This window comes from Phacochoerus africanus, chromosome 16 (genome assembly GCF_016906955.1).
Source record: "Phacochoerus africanus isolate WHEZ1 chromosome 16, ROS_Pafr_v1, whole genome shotgun sequence".
Classification (NCBI taxonomy): domain Eukaryota; kingdom Metazoa; phylum Chordata; class Mammalia; order Artiodactyla; family Suidae; genus Phacochoerus; species Phacochoerus africanus.
Window position 1 is genome coordinate 48331253 of NC_062559.1, and position 20834 is coordinate 48352086.

The 20834-nt window shown below is 43.5% G+C and overlaps 1 protein-coding gene across 1 annotated transcript; it reads right to left on the reverse strand.

The window, feature by feature from the left end:
- Positions 1–1883: 1883 nt before the first annotated feature.
- On the reverse strand, positions 1884–20342 carry FAM221A (family with sequence similarity 221 member A). The gene is made up of 7 exons (XM_047763768.1): positions 20212–20342; positions 15929–16102; positions 11678–11868; positions 10203–10409; positions 7246–7353; positions 5660–5742; positions 1884–2267 (listed from the first exon to the last, which is right to left on the reverse strand). Exons 1-7 carry the CDS (start codon positions 20274–20276, stop codon positions 2199–2201), a joined length of 897 nt encoding a protein of 298 aa, XP_047619724.1. The 5' UTR covers positions 20277–20342; the 3' UTR covers positions 1884–2198.
- Between the last annotated feature and the right edge of the window lie 492 nt (positions 20343–20834).

A 20834-nucleotide genomic window follows, 5' to 3' on the forward strand; every position in this document is an offset into this window, starting at 1 on the left:
CTCAGGGCTGCTACGTTTAAGGAGGCGTCAAGTAAGGATGTAAGGTAGTGGCGTGGATTTTGTGGCTCTTCCTAATTTGTACTTGGTGATTTAAACTTTAGAACAGCTAGGTTAGGAAAATGTCAGCATTCTTTTATTCTTTTTTTTTTTTTTTTTTTGGTTTTTAGGGCCGCACGTGTGGCATATGGAGGTTCGCTCCCAGGCTGGCGGTCAAATCAGAGCTGCGGCTGCTGCGCTACACCATGGCCACTGCAAGGCAGAATCCGAGCTGAGTCTGCGACCTACACCTCAGCTGGGGGCTACACTACATCCTTAACCCACTGAGTGAGGCCAGGAATCAAACCCGCATACTTATGGACGCTAGTCCATAGAATCTAGAGTGATGTCATCACTCATTCCTAACATTGGTGAAATGTGTGCTCTTTTCTGATGATCAGTCTAGTTAGAGGTTTATCAACTTTGTCTTCTAAAAAAAAACAGCATTGGGGTTTATTCGTTTTCTCTATTGCTTTTCTGTTTTCTATTTCTGCTGTAATCTTTATCATTTACTTTTTCGTATTTTATTTTTTCTTGGCTCTTCTTTCTCTTATTCTTTAGAGTGAAAGCCAGTATCACTGATTTGAGATTGTTCTTTTCAGGTATAGACATTTGGTGCTATAAATTTCCCTTTAGTACCACTTTAGATGAATCCCACACATACTGCTGTTTTCACCCTCATTTGATATCCTAAACCCACTGAGAGAGACCAGGGATCAAACCCACATTTTCATGGATTCATTGACCACTAAGCCAGGAAGGGAATTCCTGTTACTGATTTCTAATTTGTGATCAGAGGATATAATTTATGATCTAAATCATCTTAAAGGTATTAAGAGTTGTTTTATGGCCTAGAATATAGTCAGTCTTAGTCAGTGTTCCACATGCACTTTAAAAAACATGTACATTCCCCCTTATCCATGGTTTCACTTTCCAAAGTTTCAGTTACTCATGGTCAACCACGGTTCAAACATATTAAAAGGAAAATTCCAAAAGTAAACCATTTTAAGTTTTAAATCATGCACTCTTCTGATGAAAAGTGCCTGCACTGCCCCACTCCACCTTGCCCAGGATTCCCAGTCATCGACACTGCAGGCTCCTAACATCCAAACATTGGCATCGTCATGGCCTGATGATCCAGGATGACCAAAAGAAGATGATCTTCCTTCTGACGTGTCTTGAGAAAGTCAGTAGTAGCCCAACACTACATCACAGTGCCTGTGCCTTTCACTTAACTTCATCTCATAGCCACTGTATCATCTCCAGAAGGGTAAGTACAGTACATTACTGTGAGAGAGACTACATTCACATAATGTTTATTACAGTATGTTATGATTATTCCATTTTTAGTTGTTATTGTTAATTTCTTACTGTACCTAATTTATAAATTAAACTTTATAATAGGCATTTAGCTCTGTATGTATAGAAAAACAACGTATTTACAGGGTTTGGCACCATCTAGAGTTTCAAGCATCCACTAGGGATCCTGGAACATATCCACCATGGGTAAGGGGGAACTACTGTATTCTGCTGTTACTGTGTTGATTGTTCTATAAATGTCATTTAGGCCAAGTTGGTTAACAGTTGTTCAGGTCTTCTATATCCCTGCTGACTTTATGTATACATAACTCATCAGTCAATATAGTTATATACAATGCATAATTAACAGAACAACTCAGAAATCATTAGATACTGCTGGAAAACTACTATATAATTTTAAAATACACTTTTTTATTTTAAAACATAAATCAACATTACAAAGTTTGAAAAAAAAATTAAGGATTTTTAATGTAACTGTTTTGAATAAAATACTTATATATTTCTTCAAAACCATCAATAGCATCTTTAATTTTTTAAATAGCCTGAGAAAAGTTAAAGTGTTGTAGACAAAATATTTACTGTCCTTTAAGGCTTTGATTAATATGGAAATAATCTCATTTGTTAGAAGAGATAAAAATATATACAAAGTAATAAAGCATGAATTTTGACAAAAGTAATATATTTTCACTTTTTTAAATAAATTAAGGAAACATCCAAAAAGACATTTTTAAATGGTAAAAGAACTAAGTAATTTGAGGGAAAATAAACTGTATTATTACATTTAAATAATTAACACAAAACACATACTTGGATGATTTTTTTTTTTAATTTCCCTAGTCTCTTCATGAAGGTCTTGTAGTTGATGACAATGGTGCTTTTCCTTTCTGCTTAGCAGCCTTTTCCATTTTTATCTGAAATTTTAAAACATTTCTTGATATAGTAATTTGTAAAACATCCTAAAGGAAAAAAAAGTGGTGTGCACATACCTCATTTGGACTCATGTCTTATTTATCAGTCGCTGTACAGTTATTTAGTGGTTAAGCTGAAAAATTCAGAAGCCAAAATCTGATGGTTGAAGGGACCTAACTGCATTTCTAAAATATGGCTTGTTCGGGTGTGCATGTTCCCAACTCTTCTCCCTCTTCTTTTTTCCATCTCTTTCTCTCTCAGAGCCAGAGCAGATTTCAGTAACACCTTAGAGACAGAGAATGGGCTAGAGGGAGGGGGAAGAGGCAGAGGGTGTCTCTCTCTCTCTCTCTCTCTCTCTCTCTCTCTCTCTCTCACTCTCTCACTCACTCTCTCACACGCACACACACACACAGCCCAGCACATGAGAGAGTCTTGAGGGGTGTTGGTTGAACAGAGAGCTAAAGACCCCTGACTCACAGAATGAGCACAAAAGTGAGAACCCTGCAGAGAGGGGCCAGTCAGGAGCTCTGTCTCTATCTCAGAGTGTGTGTGTTGGTATGTGTGACACATGGTCAAAGAATGACAGTGGGAACTCTGCCTCTTACTTTCTAATGTGACAGGAATAATACCAAGAAACCAGAAGGGATTTTTGTAAAACCAACTGACCCAGTCTCACCAAATTATAAATAATAACTTCCCAATAATAAAATTGAATGAATCCCACCTCTGTCTCTTCCCCATTTTTTTTTCTCTCTCCTTTTTAAGTTGGTCAGGAACCTCATTCAAAAATCACACAGTCAGGAGTTCCCACCATGGTGAAATGGGTTAAGAATCTGACTGCAGCAGGTCAGGTCACTGAGGAGGTACAGGTTTGATCCCCAGCCTGGTACAGTGGGTTAAGGATCCAGCGTTGCTGCAGTTGCCGTAGGTTGCAGCTATAGCTCAGGTTCAATCCCTGATCCGGGGACTTCCATATGGGTACAAACAAAATATATTAAAAAAATCATACACTCATACCACTTTTGCCCACTGCACCAGTCAACAGGTCGTCTGAAGGACCTAAAGAACCCTCCATTCTAAGGCAAAGATTAAAGGCCTTGGGTCAGATAGAAGAGTACCTGAATCCTACCTCTACCATTTTTTAACCATTTGAGACAAGTTATTTAACTGACATTTCTGTCCTTTGAATAAAAGGTCATAGTAATAGGTACTATGGAATAGGGTTGTTCTAAAGGTGTAAATAAGATCATATATATAAAGATCTAGGTACTCGATAAGCACTCAAAAAATGCTAGGCCCCTTACCCCTCTCATTAGGGCCAGGTGTTCGATTTGCAGTAGGATCAAAAAAGATCAAAGATATTAAACAAACGAAAGCAGTGTTTGCTGATTTCAAATAGTACTTAGCAAATACACCCACCAATATAGTGTCCAAAGAGCAAAGATACCTCCTCGTGCTCTTCCTTTTTAAAAAAAAATTTCCCTGGAGTTCCCATTGTGGCTCAGTGATAATGAACCCAACCAGGATCCATGAGGACCATGGGTTTGATCCCTGGCCTCACTCAGTGGGTTAAGGATCCAGCGTTGCCATGAGCTGTGGTGTAGGTCACAGACATGGCTCAGATCCGGCATCGCTGTGGCTGTGGCATAGGCTGGTGGCTACTGCTCCAATTGGACCCCTAGCCTGGAAACTTCCATATGCCATGGGTGCAGCCCTAAAAAAGACAAAAACAAAAAACAAACAAACAAAAAGTCTACCCTTGATGATGCTGCAAAAATAGACTCTTCATTCCTCACTCTGACCATTTCATCTTCCTCATCTCACCGCCCCTTTCTCTGAGACCAGCGTTTTCTAAAAGAAAGCTAACAAGGTAGCTACTAGTCACATGTGGCTACTGAGCCCCTGAAATGTGGCTAGTGTGACTGAGGAAATCAGTTTTATTTTTTGATTAATTTAAATTTAGATTATATAGCTACATATGATGAATGGCTACAGCACAGACAGGATATTTTCATCACTGTATCTATTTTCTAGCTCTGCCTTAAATCATATCCAGAACTCTCCCCTTTTCCTTCAAAATTCTCAATTAAGAAGGACATGGTAATCTCTCTGTCCCCAGCTTCCTCTGCTCTTGGCTGGTGAATGTGTTTCATGGTTTCCTTTTTCTGCACCTTCAGTTACTCAACAAGTTCTTGTCTAAGAGTTGTAGACATTCTATTTTTTTTTTTTTTTTTTTTTTTGGTCTTTTTGCCTTATCTAGGGCTGCTCCCACGGCACATGGAGATTCCCAGGCTAGGGGTCTAATTGAGCTGTAGCCACTGGCCTACGCCAGAGCCACAGCAATGTGGGATCCTAGCTGCATCTGCAACCTCACTACAGCTCACGGCAACGCCGGATCCTTAACCTACTGAGCAAGGCCAGGGATCGAACCCGCAACCTCATGGTTCCTAGCCGGATTCGTTGAGCACTGCACCACGACGGGAACTCCTAAGAGTTGTAGACAATACAACAAAAAGTGATGCGTGTCTTTGGTGTCACGGCACTTAATACCTAGTTGGAGAGATGATGAACGCCCACAAGGCAACTACACAACAACCCTAAGGAAAGCAAGGCGTCCTAAGGAAATCCTTTGAGGAATGTACCCCGTGGCTGGATACCATACCCTGTGCCTCATCAAGCCAGCATCCTATCACCTGGCAATAAATGAAAATACAACAAAACTATCAGATATGAACCCTGACGTGAAACACATCAAATGTGTAAGTAGATGACATGTATAAAAGCAAATATTGATTCTGTCTGTGTTTATCTTTTCAATTTTCCATAAATATTTATAGAAAACTTAGGAACAAGGCACTGTACTTAGTTTTGGAAAAAATACAGAGAATAAAATACTACACTTATCCCCAACGAGTTTATGGTGTGGTGGAGAACTGATGAAAATTATCATTACTGAAATCAGGGAACACATCAATACTGCAGTTGCTGAGCCCTGAAATGATTAAAATGCGTTTATGTTCAGTGTTCCATCTCTTAAAAGCCACTGAGTAATTCTAGCTTGAATCTGGATATACCTAGAGGCTAATAAGGAGAGTATTATACATTAAGAACTCAATATATATAATTTACAAATCAGCTAATGGCTAATGTTTACTGACAACTTTATGTGTTTAGTCAATCTTCATGACCTCCAGAAACTAAGCAGTGTGCTATATATCATATCCATTCTTCCTGTTTCTCTCTGAATTGTTCTAAATAAATTTAAGGCCCACTCAGCTATAAGAAAGGACTTAATTATTCTTAGTGATGACCCACAGTCAGTACACAATTTTGTTCTAACGTGTCTTTGTTACAAGTAAATGCTTACTGTGAACAGATTTTCCTACAGACTTACCCTTTCCTGGTATCTTCTTTCAAAGAAAGCCATGTCGTCCTCTTCGGGTTTCCTTAAGGAAGGAACCTGGCTGCTTGTACCTCCTATTAAGGAAAAGATAATCTAAGTACAGGCGTTCTCATGTGGCTCAGTGGGTTAAGGATCTAGTGTCAAAACGGCAGCTTAAGCAGCAATGACATCAACCTTGAAAGCTGACATAACTCACAGAGAGAACAACCTGGTTGTCACCAGTGGGGAGAGGGAAGCTGGAAGGAGCAAGATAGGGGCAGGGGTCTAAGAGATACAAGCTACAAGGATATACTGTAGAGCATAGAGAATATAGCTAATATTACATAATCACATTAAATAGATTATAATCTATCAAAATTCTGAATCACTATGTTGTGCACCTGAAACTAATACTGTAAATCAACTATACCTCAATTAAGAAAAATAAGTTCTCTGGAATGGATAAGCAACGGGATCCTGCTGTATAACACTGGGAACTATGTCCAGTCACTTACAATGGAGTATGATAATGTGAGAAAAAAGAATGTATACATGTATGTGTAACTGGCTCATCTTGCTGTACAGTAAAAAAATTGACAGAACACTGTAAACCAGCTATAATGGGAAAAATAAAAATCATTATAAAACAATAATAAATAAAAACAAATTTTAAAAAGTTGTCATAACTGTGTCCTTATCTTTTGGTTTTGATTTCTTTCTTTTTTTTTTCTTTTCTGTCTTTTGTCTTTTTAGAGCCTCACCCTCAGCATTTGGAGGTCCCAGGCTATGGGTCTAATCAGAGCTGTAGCTGACAGCCTACGCCACAGCCAGGCCAGATCCGAGCTGCGTCTGCAACCTACACCACAGCTCATGGCAACGCTGGATCCTTAACCCACTGAGCGAGGCCGGGGATCAAACACGCAACCTCATGGTTCTAGTCAGATTCGTTTCCGCTGTGCCATGACGGGAACTCCTGGTTTTGGTTTCTTACTTCTAGCTCCATTTTATAATTACTTAATCGTGGGCTGTTTTGTAGGCACCCTTAAAATCCCTCATGAAAAAAGTCAGAGCACATAAAAAGGTTGTATCAAAATACAAAGAAAAGAAGATCCTCACATTAAAATTTTTTAAATATTAAATACCTCATAAATCATACGAATTCCTTCTTTGTTGTTTTTATTCTTGTTTTCAATAAAGGAAAGAGATTACTTAAAAGTGCTTAAAAGTGAATTCTATAATTCACTTATTGAATTTATAAATGATAAAACCTTGCTAACCTCTGACAGGTGTGTATTGTGTCTGTGAGAGCCTGAAGAGTCAAGGCACTTATCCCACTAGAGGGCTCTCTTACTCAAACATCAAAGCAACAACATGTACCAGAGTAAAGTTTTTATTAGAATCATCGTAATTCTCAGATTTAGCAATTCTGCCCAATTAAAAATGAAGCTTCTTACATTTTCTCAGTGCCTGGCTAATATAAAAGTAAAACGATCATCAAACTGGTAATACTGGGAAGCAGAGACGGTAATCCGAAAAACAGATCAATCCATATTCTTATTTACTACAAACGAAAGTATTTCTCAGTTTAACCTCATTACCATCTGTGAGTGCTTCTGGAGGAGAGTTAGATGATGCTTGAAATGCTTTTAGAAATGGATGGTCTGTGGCTGTAACTGAAGCATCTAAAACTTCAACTGAAGGTGCACCTGCAAACAAAATATATGAAGAATGAAAATTAAATCTCTATTTGTTAGGATACAAAGAAGTTATTTCAAATGTGAAATAAATTAGAAGCCCAACATAATCATTTCTGAAAATGATTTCCAGAAAAATCCTTTCTGTAAAAAGAAAAACATTTTTTTTAGAACCACACCCATGGCATATGGAAGTTCTCAGGCTAGGGGTCAAATCGAAGCTACAGCTGCCGGCCTACACCACAGCCACAGCAACATGGGATCTGAGCCATGTCTGCGACCTACATCACAGCTCACGGCAACGCCAGATCCTTAACCCACTGAGCAAGGCCAGGGATCAAACCTGCTTGCTCACAGATCCTAGCTAGGTTTGTTAACTGCTGAGCCACAAAGGGAACTCCAAAATTTTTATTTAGATTTTTACCTGCCATAGAAAGTAAAGGCAAATGGATAAAAGTATTTCTGCATTCTCAGAGACCTTTTCGCAGAAAAAAAAATATTATGCATGACTGTAATTCAATGACAACAAAGAATACAAAACCTTAATATAAGACATTATCAAAGGCAAAACATTCAGAATAAAAAATCTGTAGTTGAAGAGGGCAGAATAAGTAGATTTTTCCTCTCTTCCTCACTGGGAAACCATTTAAAAACAACACATGAAAAAGTAAAGAAAACTTCAATGAAATGAGGAAACGTCTGCAACCCTAAACCACAAGCTACAAAGACCAACTGCTACATGCACTGACTTTTGGCCCAAAAGGAAGAACGCTGCAGAGAAAATGAATAAGTGCTGTCCTTCTTCACCAAGCACCCCCGCCCCACATGCCCACCCCCATCCACGGGTGGAGGGAAGGAAGCAGACTTTTAGTCCTATCTGGTTTCCAGTCCTTTCCTGTAAGGTAGACAGTGTGGGACAACCGATCAGTCCTTCAGATTCCTGGCCTCCTCCTTCCCCAGCGCCCCCCTCTTGTGGGAAGAGCTGAGAAAGGGGCTCAGGTCCAGGCAGAGCCTGGTGCTCTCCTCTGGCTGCTGCCTGCATGCTGATCTCAAGCGCTCAGGGCAGCCGTAAGTTGTAATTCCGTCTCTCCGTTTGGTAGGGCCTCCTGGAGGCCTCACACCCTTTCACTTGAAGTACAGACCCCTCAGATGCCTGAACCCCCCGGAGCTCAGGGGACCCACCTCTCACTCTGCTCTGGAAGCACCTTTGCCCCTTGCTAGACAGATGCTGTGGCAGGTCTGCTGCCTCACTGCCCAGCTGCCTTCCTAGCACCCCCTACAAGCTGTGAGTTCCACCAAATTCCAGCAAGAGGCACCTCGGTCCAGGCCAGTCCGGGCCGCCACATGGCTAAGAGAGCAGACAGCAGACGTTCCTCTGCCCCTGGCTCCCCTACATCTAAACTCAAGACAAAAACATCTTGTTTCCTCTCCTCATTCTCACCTGTCTTCACCCCCACCTTCCCTCAGGGGCCAGAAGGGGGAGGATTTTTCCTCTTTATGTTATAAAGATACTTAGAGCACCAGACATCACAAAAAGGCAACGAAGCCAGCTACTGACACTATTACTGAGCACTGTTCTCAAAGAATCAGCCGTTTTGACTAGTCAAGAGCAAAAGGCCACAAATCTTGGGAAGGAAGAGGCAAAAATATGGTGACAGTTGACCCTTGAACAATGCGGGGGTTAAGCGTGTGGATCCTTCACGCGGTCCAGCTCCGCACTTACCTTTGCAATCAGCCCTCCCTCTGCACAGCGCCACGCCTACAGATTTAACCAACTGCAGGCCACGCAGTGTTTACTACTGAAAAAAGCTGCATATGATTGAACCCCCACAGTTCAAACCCCTGTTGTTCAAAGGTCAACTCTACATGCAAAATCAACTAAAGATTTACATTTAGGGAGTTCCCATTGTGGCGCAGCAGAAATGAATCTAACTAGTACCCATGAAGATGCAGGTTTGATCCTTGGCCTTGCTCAGTGGGTCAGGAATCCGGCGTTGCCATGAGCTGTAGTGTAGGTCAAAGACGTGGCTTGGATCCCACGTTGCTGTGGCTGTGGTGTAGACCGGTGACTGCAGCTCTGATTCCACTCCTAACCTGGGAACTTCCGTATGCCGTGGGTGGGGCCCTATAAAGCAAAAATAAATAAATAAATAAATAAACGAAGAGACTCAATTTGGGGGGTTTTGTTTGTTTTTTAGGGCCACACCCATGGCATACGGAGGCTGCCAGCCTAGGGGTCCAGTTGGAGCTACAGAGATGAAGGTTTGAGGATCCGGCATTGCCATGAGCTGTGGTGTAGGTCGCAGACATGGCTCGAAGCCTGTGTTGCTGTGGCTGTGGTGTAGGCCAGCAGCTGTAGCTCCAATTCGACCCCTAGCCTGGGATCCTCCATATGCCGTGGGTACAGCCCTAAAAAGCAAAAAAATAAATAAATAAAATGAAATGAAAATGCAAATAAAATGAGAGAATGTTATTTGAAAAAAATACATGAAGAATTCGGAGTTCCGGTCATGGCTCAGTGGTTAATGAATCTGACTAGGAACCATGAGATTGCGGGTTCCATCCCTGGCCTTGCTCAGTGGGTTAAGGATCCGGGGTTGCCATGAGCTGTGGTGTAGGTCACAGAGGAGGCTCGGATCCCGCATTGCTGTGGCTCTGGCGTAGGCTGGCGGCTGTAGCTCCGATTAGACCCCTAGCCTGGGAACCTCCATGTGCCGAGGGATCGGCCCTAGAAAAGGCAAAAAGACAAAAAAAAAAAACTACATGAAGAATTTAAAGTGCGCAACAAACATAAGGCTTCACTATCGGTAACATACATAAAAGCAGTATGACAAGCTCACACTTCCTCCATCATCACGTACCAATTCCGCTGTCATCCAGTCGCAGGTAGCCTTCCGCCAGCGAGCTGAAGCCAGTTAATCCTCCCATTGCTGCATAAGGAACGTCCCGTCCCACTGGTTTCCCCTGAGCCAGTCTTTCCTGCTTCGTTTCCACTACTGTGTCATGGGCATATGCGGGCTGACCACAGGCACACGTGAAGCAACTGTGAAATCCCGAACACTTAGAACCTGAATCAAGATGTAAAAGGAGTTAAATGGTTTTAAATACAGATACCAATCTGTATGCCCTCAGAAGCACTCAGCTTGCCTCAAATCACCTGAATCTGGATCCTTCACATGCTATGCTCTGACCCCTGTACCTCTTAACCTCTAGGCCCTGAAACTCCCTCTCAGCCACTGATCTTACTTCTTAAAGATGCTAAAGTGGTGAGGGGGTATGTAGCAGAAGAAATATTTAGAAAAACCTGGGAGTTCCCACTGTGGCACAGCAGAAATGAATCTGACTGGTATCCATGAGGATGCAGGTTTGATCCCCGGTCTTGATCAGTGGGCCGGGGACCCCATGTGGCGGTGGTGGAGGCCGGCAGCGGTAGCTCCGATTCGACCCCTAGCCTGGGAACTTCCACGTGCCACACATGCAGCCCTAAAAGCAAAAAAAAAAAAAAATCCTTCATAAGAGTTCCCATTGTTGCTCAGCAGTAACAAAGCTGACGAGGAACCATGAGGACACAGGTTCTGTCCCTGGCTTCCCTCAGTAGGTTAAAAGATCCGTGAACTGTGGTGTAGGTCAGCAGCTACAGTTCCAATTCGACCCCTAGCCTGGGAACTTCCATATGCCACACATGCAGCCCTAAAAAGTGGAAAACAAACAAACAAACAAATGCTATGTAACATATTTCATCGTGTTAACTCAAGCTACTACAAAAACAACTGGAAAAACTATCCCCAGAAGAAAAATTCTGAACTGGTAGCCTACGTGTTTCAAAGAGTTTTTAAAAGGATGACCCAGAGAAAGGACATATATGATGGTGGCTGGGATTTGGGTACCGATATTGAGGTGCTAATGCATATCAAGTGTTAAAATCACCGGGTTGCAGTTTGCATTTTGCTTCCCCATCCCCCTATATTTTAGGCAACAACATAATAATCTGCCAGCAAATAATAAAATTTTTAGACTTAAAAAATCATTTTCTGTAAACAGAATTCAGTTGGCAAAACTTCGCCGGTCCAAAAATCTGAACTGGATCACGTCTGGTGATTCTCTAAAATCTATTACTATTACTTAATTTATTTGAATTAAATGAGATTAGAGATGAAGGTCGATGACTGCAAGGCATATAAATAAATATTCCACAAAAATAAAATCTCAGAGTAGCCATCCATCAGACTTTTCATTGTTGTTTAATGTTGAGCCTGCAGCAGAATACGGCTGGCACACAGTAAATGGTCAATAAAGAACAGCATTCTGTGGGTATGTGTGTCATCGGGTAACTCACAGGCATTGCAGATTAAGCCCGGCGCCGCACTGTGCTGATCGGCAAGGTGCTTGCACCGGCAACGAATGGGCTGCGCCCCACTGAGGGGCACGTAGAGGTAAGCCCGGCACAGGCAGCCCGGCACTCGGCAAGGCAGACTGATGGGACGACGCTGAGGAATCACTTCAAAGTCAGTTTTATGTTGCTTATACCTACAAAAAGTAAGAAAAGAAATAAAAGCCCAGGGCAGGGATTACCAGAAAGTACAACTGCTATTCTGCTAAATGCAAAATGATTCTTTTTAACTATTTAAGAAGAATGTTCACAGCAATATACAAAGAAATTGCATGTCACTCTCTTATAATACGACACTACCACAGAGTCTAACACGGAAGCACAATCCAAGAGTATGAACAAAATTCTTTATAAAAATTATTTTTATCAAAGTACATTACTTAAATTTCTCTTCCCAGATTTGCTATTTAAAATTGAAATAAGTTCAGAAATTCCCATTGTGGCTCAGCAGGTTAAGGACCTGATATTGTCTCTGTGAGTGTACAGGTTCAATCCTTGACCTTGCTCTGCAGGTGAAGGATCTGAAGTTGTTACAGATGCGACTCGGATCCAGTGTTGCCATGGTTGTGGTGTAGGCTGCAGCTAGAGCTCTGATTAGACCCCTAGTCCAAGAACTTCCATATGGCACAGATGCAACAGTTAAAAAAAAAAATTAAATAGTTCAATAAACATATTGTATTTTAATATAATTTAATTTTTAACTTTCTTTTTCTTTATACAGCTGCACCTGTGGCATATGGAAGTTCCCAGGCTAGGGGTCAAATCGGAGCTGCAGCTAGAGACCTATGCCACAGCCATGGCAACACCAGATCCGAGCCACATCTGTAACCTACAGGGCAACTTGCAGCAATGCCAAAACCTTAACCCACCAAGTGAGGCCAGGGATCAAAACTGAATTCTCACAAGACAACGTCGGGTCCTTAACATGCTGAGCCACAATAGGTTTTTATTTTTAACTTCAAAAAAAAAAAAAAAATCGGAGTTCCCGTCGTGGCGCAGTGGTTAACGAATCCGACTAGGAACCATGAGGTTGCGGGTTCGGTCCCTGCCCTTGCTCAGTGGGTTAATGATCCGGCCTTGCCATGAGCTGTGGTGTAGGTTGCAGACGCGGCTCGGATCCCGTGTTGCTGTGGCTCTGGCGTAGGCTGGTGGCTACAGCTCCGATTCAACCCCTAGCCTGCGAACCTCCATATGCCGCGGGAGCGGCCCAAGAAATAGCAACAACAACAACAACAACAACAACCAAAAAAAAAGACAAAAAAAAATCAACACATTTCAAAGGCTAAGCTCTGTTAAAATGCTGTACATAATTTTCTCTAGCCACTGGTTTCCTTCTCATAAAGTGATACTCTGTAAAATAATATTAAATGTATTATTCTGCTAAGTAATAGAAGTTAAAATAACAAGATACCATTTTTCACATAGCAAAGACAGCCAAAGTTTTTTTAACTATATGTATTTCACAACGCTGTCAAGAGGGTTACGAAAGAACCAATTTCATTCTGTAGTGTTCCCTGAAACATAAAAGATCCATCCTTGAACCCAGATGGTTCATTTTTGAAAAATACACCCTCAGAAAATAATACTATGTACAGAAAGAGCTTCGTACATGAAGAGAGTATTACAACAGTACTTTACAACAGGGATAGACACACCACATACCAATAATAAGGGAATGGATAAGTCTATTGCTAGAAGAGAGTTCTCAAACGTTTTAGCAGTGAAAGCTTTTCTTCAAATAAAATCTTTTACAGAACCATAATATATCTAACAGATAAAAGCAGAACTGGTTAAAGCAAGGGGCAGAGCTATCACTGGAGTCTGGCCTTCCTCTGACCTCTCCTTTCACCTGCTACACCCCTGAGTCTCCGTCGCAGCTGCAGGGAAAACACGATGAACACCTCTGGACCAGGTGGACTATCCGGCAGGTTTCAAAAACCTTGTTTCCAATTACCGTGAAACAATGTGGAAACCCCTCCAGGCGTCTGTCATGAAAAACTGGTTCAATACTTGTACACGCACCTAAATGAACCCTGTCAAGAAAAATTACATGAACATTGCAAAATACATTAACAGCAGCTGGCGTTAGGTGGTGAGGCTTCTTTCTACATTTCTACACACTCCTCATTTTCCTGAACAGCCAATGGTTCCTTTTTACAATAGGGAAATTTCAGTTTAGACAGAGCTCTCGCTGGGTGACCGGTACTAAAGAACCTTCCCCTCCAAGTGGGGATGGGTCAACTTTGCAGGCTAATTCCGTGCTGCACACTTATACGCAGACATGAGACTGGCACTAAATGTGTCTAAGAACAAATGATGAAACTAAGACAAACTGGCCAAAGTCCTCTTTAATTCCCAAAGACAGCAACACAACACTCACCCTCCATCCCTCCGCAGGGTTTTGCGGTGAGGCTGCTAAGTAAGTTTCAAGCCAGTCTCTACACAACATCACGCATCCTAGCAACTGCCTCATCACCTCTGGCAAACTGCAAGTCGGTAAACAGCAACCACACAAAGTCTCTCACAAAAGAGCCCCAGAAACTGTAGGAATGGGGCGGTTCTCCCCTGGTTCCTTTAGGACAGAGGGTTAAAGTTGCTGCCTAAAACCACATAATAGGTCCGGTGATTTTTTTTCCATGAAGCAGCTTTGGCCTTTTAGGCTTTACAACTCTGAGCTGTGACAGTCGTCAGACTTAGGGAACATGACGCACACAGCCGAATGCAAGCCTCAGATTCAGGTAACACACGTCAGTGGCTGCATCTCATGGACTTCCCCTCCTCTTCCTCGTCCTCCTCTTCTCCAAAATGGACCACGTGTAGCAAAAAGCTGTGTGCTTGTATTTTTGTTTAAAGAGAGGTTTAAAATATATATACACAAACATACATACGCACACCGACACACACACTGCTGACCCTTGAATGAGACAGGTTAGAGCGTGTGGTCCACAGACTTCGTATGTCTTCAGCAAATGCGCAGCAGGTCCTCAGTATCTGTGGGTTCCGCAGCTGCACATGAAACCAAGCTCGTACTGCAGTCCCACTATGTTTACGACCCAAGGTTACGTGAGTCCACAGATGGGGACTCCTTGGATGGGAGAACTGGGCTGCGGAACCTCAGCCTCCCCAGGTTTTGGGATCCGCCATGGGTCCTGAAACCAATCCCCCTTGTGCTCGTGTGTATGTGCGTAAAAAAAAGAGAAAGATATTCGCACAACGTGTTTCTTGAAGTATAAAGGGAGATTAGCAAATGTGAGGAGAAATTCTTCTATTTGTAGACTGATAACCAGTTCAGTGTGAGTCAACTCCTTTTTTTTTTTTCTTTTTTTTTTTTGGCCATGCCAAAAATGTGGAAGCTCCTGAGCCAGGGATCAAAGCCAAGTGACGACAATGACAAAGCTGGATCCTTAACCCACTGCACCACACAGGAGCTCCTCAAGCAACTCTTACATCAGTTCTTCTACTACCCTGTCCAAGGTAGGAGAGGCAGACTCTGCTCCCCAGCCTAACTGAAAAGACCCCTGACAAAGCCACGGGGGCACCAATGGCAAGAGAAAAGATGCTTAAGGTGGAGTTCCCACTGTGGCTCGTGGGTTACGAAGCCAACCAGTATCCATGAGGTTGCATGTTCAAACAATGGCCTCGTTCAGTGGGTCGAGGATCCGGCATTGCCGAAAGCTTCGGCTTAGGTCACAGATGTGGCTCAGATCCAGTGCTGCCGTGGCTGTGGTGTAGGCTGGGAGCTGCAGCTCTGATTTGACCCCTAGCATGGGAACTTCCATTTGCTGCCGGTGCAGCCCTAAAAAGCAAAAATAAAAAAGATGCTTGAGTGATGGACTCCGTAAATGAGTTCTAATAAGACATGACAGAGATGTTTAAAGTATAACAAAACAAACGAACAAACAAACACCTTAGATACTTTACGGCCTATTATATAAAGGCCTGCTTTCAAAAGTATCAAGTTATCACAAATAATGCTGCTTATAAAGGAAGAAATGGGAGTTCCCATCGTGGCTTAGTGGTTAAGGAAACCGACTAGCATCCATGAGGACTCGGGTTTGATCCTTGACCTCGATCAGTGGGTTAAGGACTAGCCTGATAACTTCCACATGCTGCGGGTGTGGCCCTTAAAAAAAAAAAATGCTCTCTACAGTTTTATATTTTCTAGTCACCAGAAAACTTAGCACTAAAATCTCTCACCTATGTGTACAAAAACACAGTGTCTCTGGACCCACAAGTTTACAGTCCACTCCAGTTGGCGATCGCCAGCTCACGAACAATCTGTTCAGTAAACGTATGGGTATGACTCTTCTTTTGTATTCTTCATATTCTTCAGGAGTAAATTGTTTCCCGCCATCATCCTCGCCGACAATTCTGTAACAAAAAAACACCTCTTGGGTATTTATTTTCTAGGTTACAAATGCTAAACTTTATACTCATATAGTCAAAGGAAAGGCTGCTTTGCTTTGTTTTTCACTTTAGGCTCATATTAACCGCAAACTTACACACAATGATAATAAATCTTTTGCTTCTCGTATATAATTAAGAGTATTATAAGGCGTTCCCATTGTGGCACAGTGGAAACGAATCTGACTAGGAACCATGAGGTTGCAGGTTCGATCCCTGGCCTTGCTCAGCAGGTTAAGGATCCATTGTTGCCGTGAGCTGTGATGTAGGTCGCAGACACGGCTCAGATCTGGCGTTGCTGTGGCTGTGGTGTAGGCTGGTGGCTACAGCTCCAACTCAGCCCCTAGCCTGGGAACCTCCATATGCTGAGGGTGCAGCCCTAAAAAGAAAAAAAAGTGAAAAAAAAAGAATATTATAAATAAGAAAGTCAATGAATACATAACATCTGACTTACTGATCCAGGTTTACCAGTGGAGAATTACTATACATTCATCTCAATTTTTCCTTTGATTCTGAAGCAAAGATGCTCATATTTCTTTTAAAAGCTGAAGCCTAAACTGCTAAAAATTCTAATATTTTCCTCCTTTAAAAGAAGTTCCTCCTCCCACCAAAAAAAAAAAAAAAAAGGCACAAAATACATCAACACAGAAGACAACATGACTAATGTCCACACCTGACTCCAAACCTTGGCCAGGAGTCTAAGGTCGGACCCACAGACACCCTTGGATCTGCACCAGCTCAAACCCAACATGTGCACTGAGTAGTCATGTGTGTCAACAAAAAATTCCAGAAGTAAGACCTCAAAATTTCATAGGAAAAATTAAGCCATCACTATTTCTTAATTTCTTACCTCCCTGGAGGAAAAGGAAATATAATTACAATCATTTGTTCAAAACTGAACAAATTTCTCCTTGAAGATACTCTCTTTAAAAGTCATGAAAAGCCAAAGCAATCCTAAGAAAGAAAAATGGAGCTGGAGTAATCAGGTTCCCTGGCTTCAGACTATACTACAAAGCTACAAACATCAAAACAGTATGATACTGGCCCCAAAAGGTAGAAATATAGATCAGTGGGGTCAGGATAGAAAGCCCAGAAATAGGAGTTCCCATTGTGGCACAGTGGAAATGAATCCAACCATGGGCTTTCGGGTTCAATCCCTGGCCTCACTCAGTGGGTTAATGATCCAGTGTTGCCGTGAGCTGTGGTATAGGTTGAAGACTCGGCTCAGACCTGGCATTGCTGTGGCTATGGCTGTGGCTGTGGCTGTGGTGTAGGCCGGCGGCAACAGCTCAAATTGGACCCCTGGCCTGGGAACCTTCATATGCCATGGGTGCAGCATGGACAAAAAGGACAAAAGACAAAAAAAAAAAAAGCCCAGAAATAAATCTACACACCTATGGTCAACTAACCTACAACAAAGGAGGCAAGAATATACAATGGAGAAAAGACAGTCGCTTCAATAATTCGTGCTGGGAAAACTGGACAGCTATATGTAAAAGAATGGAATTAGAACACTCCCTAATTAAAAAAAAAAAAAAACTCAACATGGATTAAAGACCTAGGTATAAGACTAGATACTATAAAACTCTTAGAGGAAACCACAGGCTGAACATTCTCTGACATAAACCACAGCAATATCTTCTCAGATCCACCTTCTAGAGTAATGACAATAAAAACAAAAAGAGGAGTTCCTGTCGTGGCGCAGCAGAAACAAATCCGACTAGGAACCCTGAGGTTTCAGGTTCGATCCCTGGCCTTGCTCAGTGGGTTAAGGATCCGGCATTGCCCTGAGCTGTAGTGCAGGTCATAGACGAGGCTTGGATCTAGCTTGGCTGTGGCTGTGGTATAGGCTGGCGGCTGTAGCTCCAATTCGACCCCTAGCCTGGGAGCCTCCACATGCTGTGGGTGCAGCCCTAAAAGGCAAAGAAAAAGAAAAGAAAACAGTACGGAAATTCCTCAAAAAACTAAAATAGAATTATTATATGATCCAGAAATCCCACTCCTGGGCATCTATCCAGAGAAAACCATGACTCGAAAAGATACATGTACCCGGTGTTCACTGCAACACTATATACAATAGCCAACACATGGAAGCAACCTCGGCATCCATGGACAGAGGAGTGGATCAAGATGTGTACATATACACAATGGAATATTACTCAGCCATTTAAAAGAATGAAATAATGGCATCTACAGCAACATGGATGGACCTAGAAATTATCTTGCTAAGTGAAGTTAGTCAGGCAATGAGACACAAACAGCATATGATATCCCTTATATGCGGAATTTAAAAAAAGGATACAATGAATTTATGTGCAGAACAGAAACAGCCTCACAGACTTTGAAAAACTTAAGATTACCAAGGGAACAGGTTTGAGGGGGAAGGAAGGACCGGGGTTTTGGTATAGAAATGTTCTAAAATTAGGCTGTGATGATGGTTGTACCACTATAAATATAATAAAATTCACTGAATTTTTAAAAAATTAAATTAGGTTAAAAAAATAAAACTCGTGAAAATTGTTGGTTAACATGTCTAAAGTAGGCCTGGTGATGCTCGCTGCTGATGGGTGATGCATATACCGCTGGTCTATGATCGTGACACTTTGAGCAACAAGGCTCTACCCTTTTTTTTTTTTTTTGTCTTTTTAGGGCTGCACCTGCAGCATATGGAGGTTCCCGGGCTAGAGGTCTAATTGGAGCTGTAGTGGCAGGCCAATGCCAGGGCCACAGCAACGTGGGATCCGAGCCATGTCTGTGATCTACACCACAGCTCACTGCAACGCTGGATCCTTAACCCACTGAGTGGGGCCAGGGATCGAACCCGAAACCTCATAGTTTCTAGTCGGATTCATTTCCCCTGTGCCACCAGGTGAACTCCGAGGGCTCTAACTTTTACAGAGAATTGTTTCAGGCAGTTTATGTTTGAAAATAATTTTTCCCCAGGCCCTAACATTTTCTAGGCCAGGCAAAAGATTACAACTGGAGGCCCACATTCCACACACCTAAACATCTAAATACCTAAGTTATCAGTCAACACCAGGGCCCAGCGACTTGCTTCCAGGGAAAAGCCCTGGAGACTTGGGGCTAAAGGAGCAGACCCTGCCCTAGGTGAGGACACAGGGCCTCACCTGAACCTGGAATGAGGCCTAACCCATCAAGCTTCTCGGCCTCACTTTTCTGGCTCAGAATTATGAGACACTTCTAGGCATTAACCAAAAGTATGCCACCTACACAGTTAGAGGGACCTGCAGTCAGTTAGGAACAGGTTTGCCCAAGTGATTTGGGGCGACCCTCTGTAACAAGAGCAAAGCCTCTGGCTCGCGTTTCAGGCCACCCCTGTTTCCCATCTGGGGCTGTGCTCATTACACCTCCCATTTACACACACACACACACACACACACACACACACACACAAAACGTCCCCTCCCCGTCCCTCTCCAGTATTTTCCACTCCACAAATGCCCCCACTATCGAAAAAACTTCCTTGGGAGACCAAAAAAAAGAATCCCTCGCCAGGTGCCTCAGCCTTCGTCAGGGCCCGGGGCAGTGAGTCGCTCCCTAAAGCTCTTAGGGGGTTGCTGCGCTTCCAGTTTCCAAAGAACCGGTTCTCCAGAACCACCCAAACTGCACCAGTCAGTTGGTGCCTTTCTTCTTAACACCAGCACTTCGGGCCAGGAGCATGTCCGGAAGTTCACGACTATTACTGAGCCGGCAAACCTGAGGTCTGCTTCTACAGGCCCAGAGTACTCGACGTGTGAGCTACATTGGCCACTTCGGAAAAAACAATTGGACTTTTGCATAAATCTAGAGTTAATAATCCTTCCTGAAAAGGGGTCAGAGCAGGGGTCTTAAATTTACTCGGAAGAGATTTATCGGACTGGAACCGCGTGTCATGACACTATTCCAGAAAGAGGAGGGCACCTGCAATCAGTGCAAGCCTCCCCCACCAGCCCGGGAACAGATTCCGGGACCCCGAGCGGCGGGCGCCAGGCCCCTGCCCGCGCCATCAGCGCTTCGGCCGCCACGGGGACCGGGCCGGCCCCGGGCCTCCTCGCCCCGCGGAGCCGCCGCCTCACCTCCGGTACTCCAGGTACTCGTCCACCGCCGCCGCGCCGCCGGGAGGCAACGTCAGCCGCTCCATGGCGGGCGGGGAACCCGCAGGCGCCCGCGCTGCCGCCCCCACCGGTCCTGGGCACGTGAGCCGAACCCTGAGGCGCCGGTACCGGCCCCGCCCCGGCCGCGCCCCCTCCCGCCCGCCTCCCGATTGGCCGCGCAGGAAGGGGGGACCGCGCGGGGCGCGCGCCTGCACCTGGCCGCCCGTGCCCGGGGCCAGGAGCCAGGTCTCCAGGCTCGGCGTGCTGGCGCTCCTCGCCCCTGCCGCCCCTCCTGCTCCCCAGAGTAGCCGGTCTCCTTCTAAAATAACCAGTGACGGCGGAGTGCAGTGCCTTGCGTATAATGGGCGCCCGGAACATGGCTCATTTCTTTGTGCGGCGCTTTTCAGTGGTTGTAAGAAGATTCTGGATAGTTTGAGGCCCGCCTCTCCGTAATCGGCAGCTGTATTTTCAAAATTGGCGTTTAAAAAACTAGTGCGAAATAGATAGTCCCGGAGTTCCCGTGTGGCTCAGCGGTAACGAACCTGACTAGTATCCATGAGGATGCCAGGTTCCACCCCTGGCCTCGCTTGGTGGGTTAAGAATCT

Coding starts and splice junctions, on each gene's coding strand:
- FAM221A (XM_047763768.1), bottom strand. CDS start 20,276: ATGGAGCGGCTGACGTTGCCTCCCGGCGGCGCGGCGGCGGTGGACGAG. Junction 10,410..11,677: donor GGGCTTAATCTGCAATGCCT/GTGAGTTACCCG, acceptor ATCTTGATTCAG/GTTCTAAGTGTTCGGGATTT. Junction 7,354..10,202: donor ACTGGATGACAGCGGAATTG/GTACGTGATGAT, acceptor TTTTGTTTGCAG/GTGCACCTTCAGTTGAAGTT.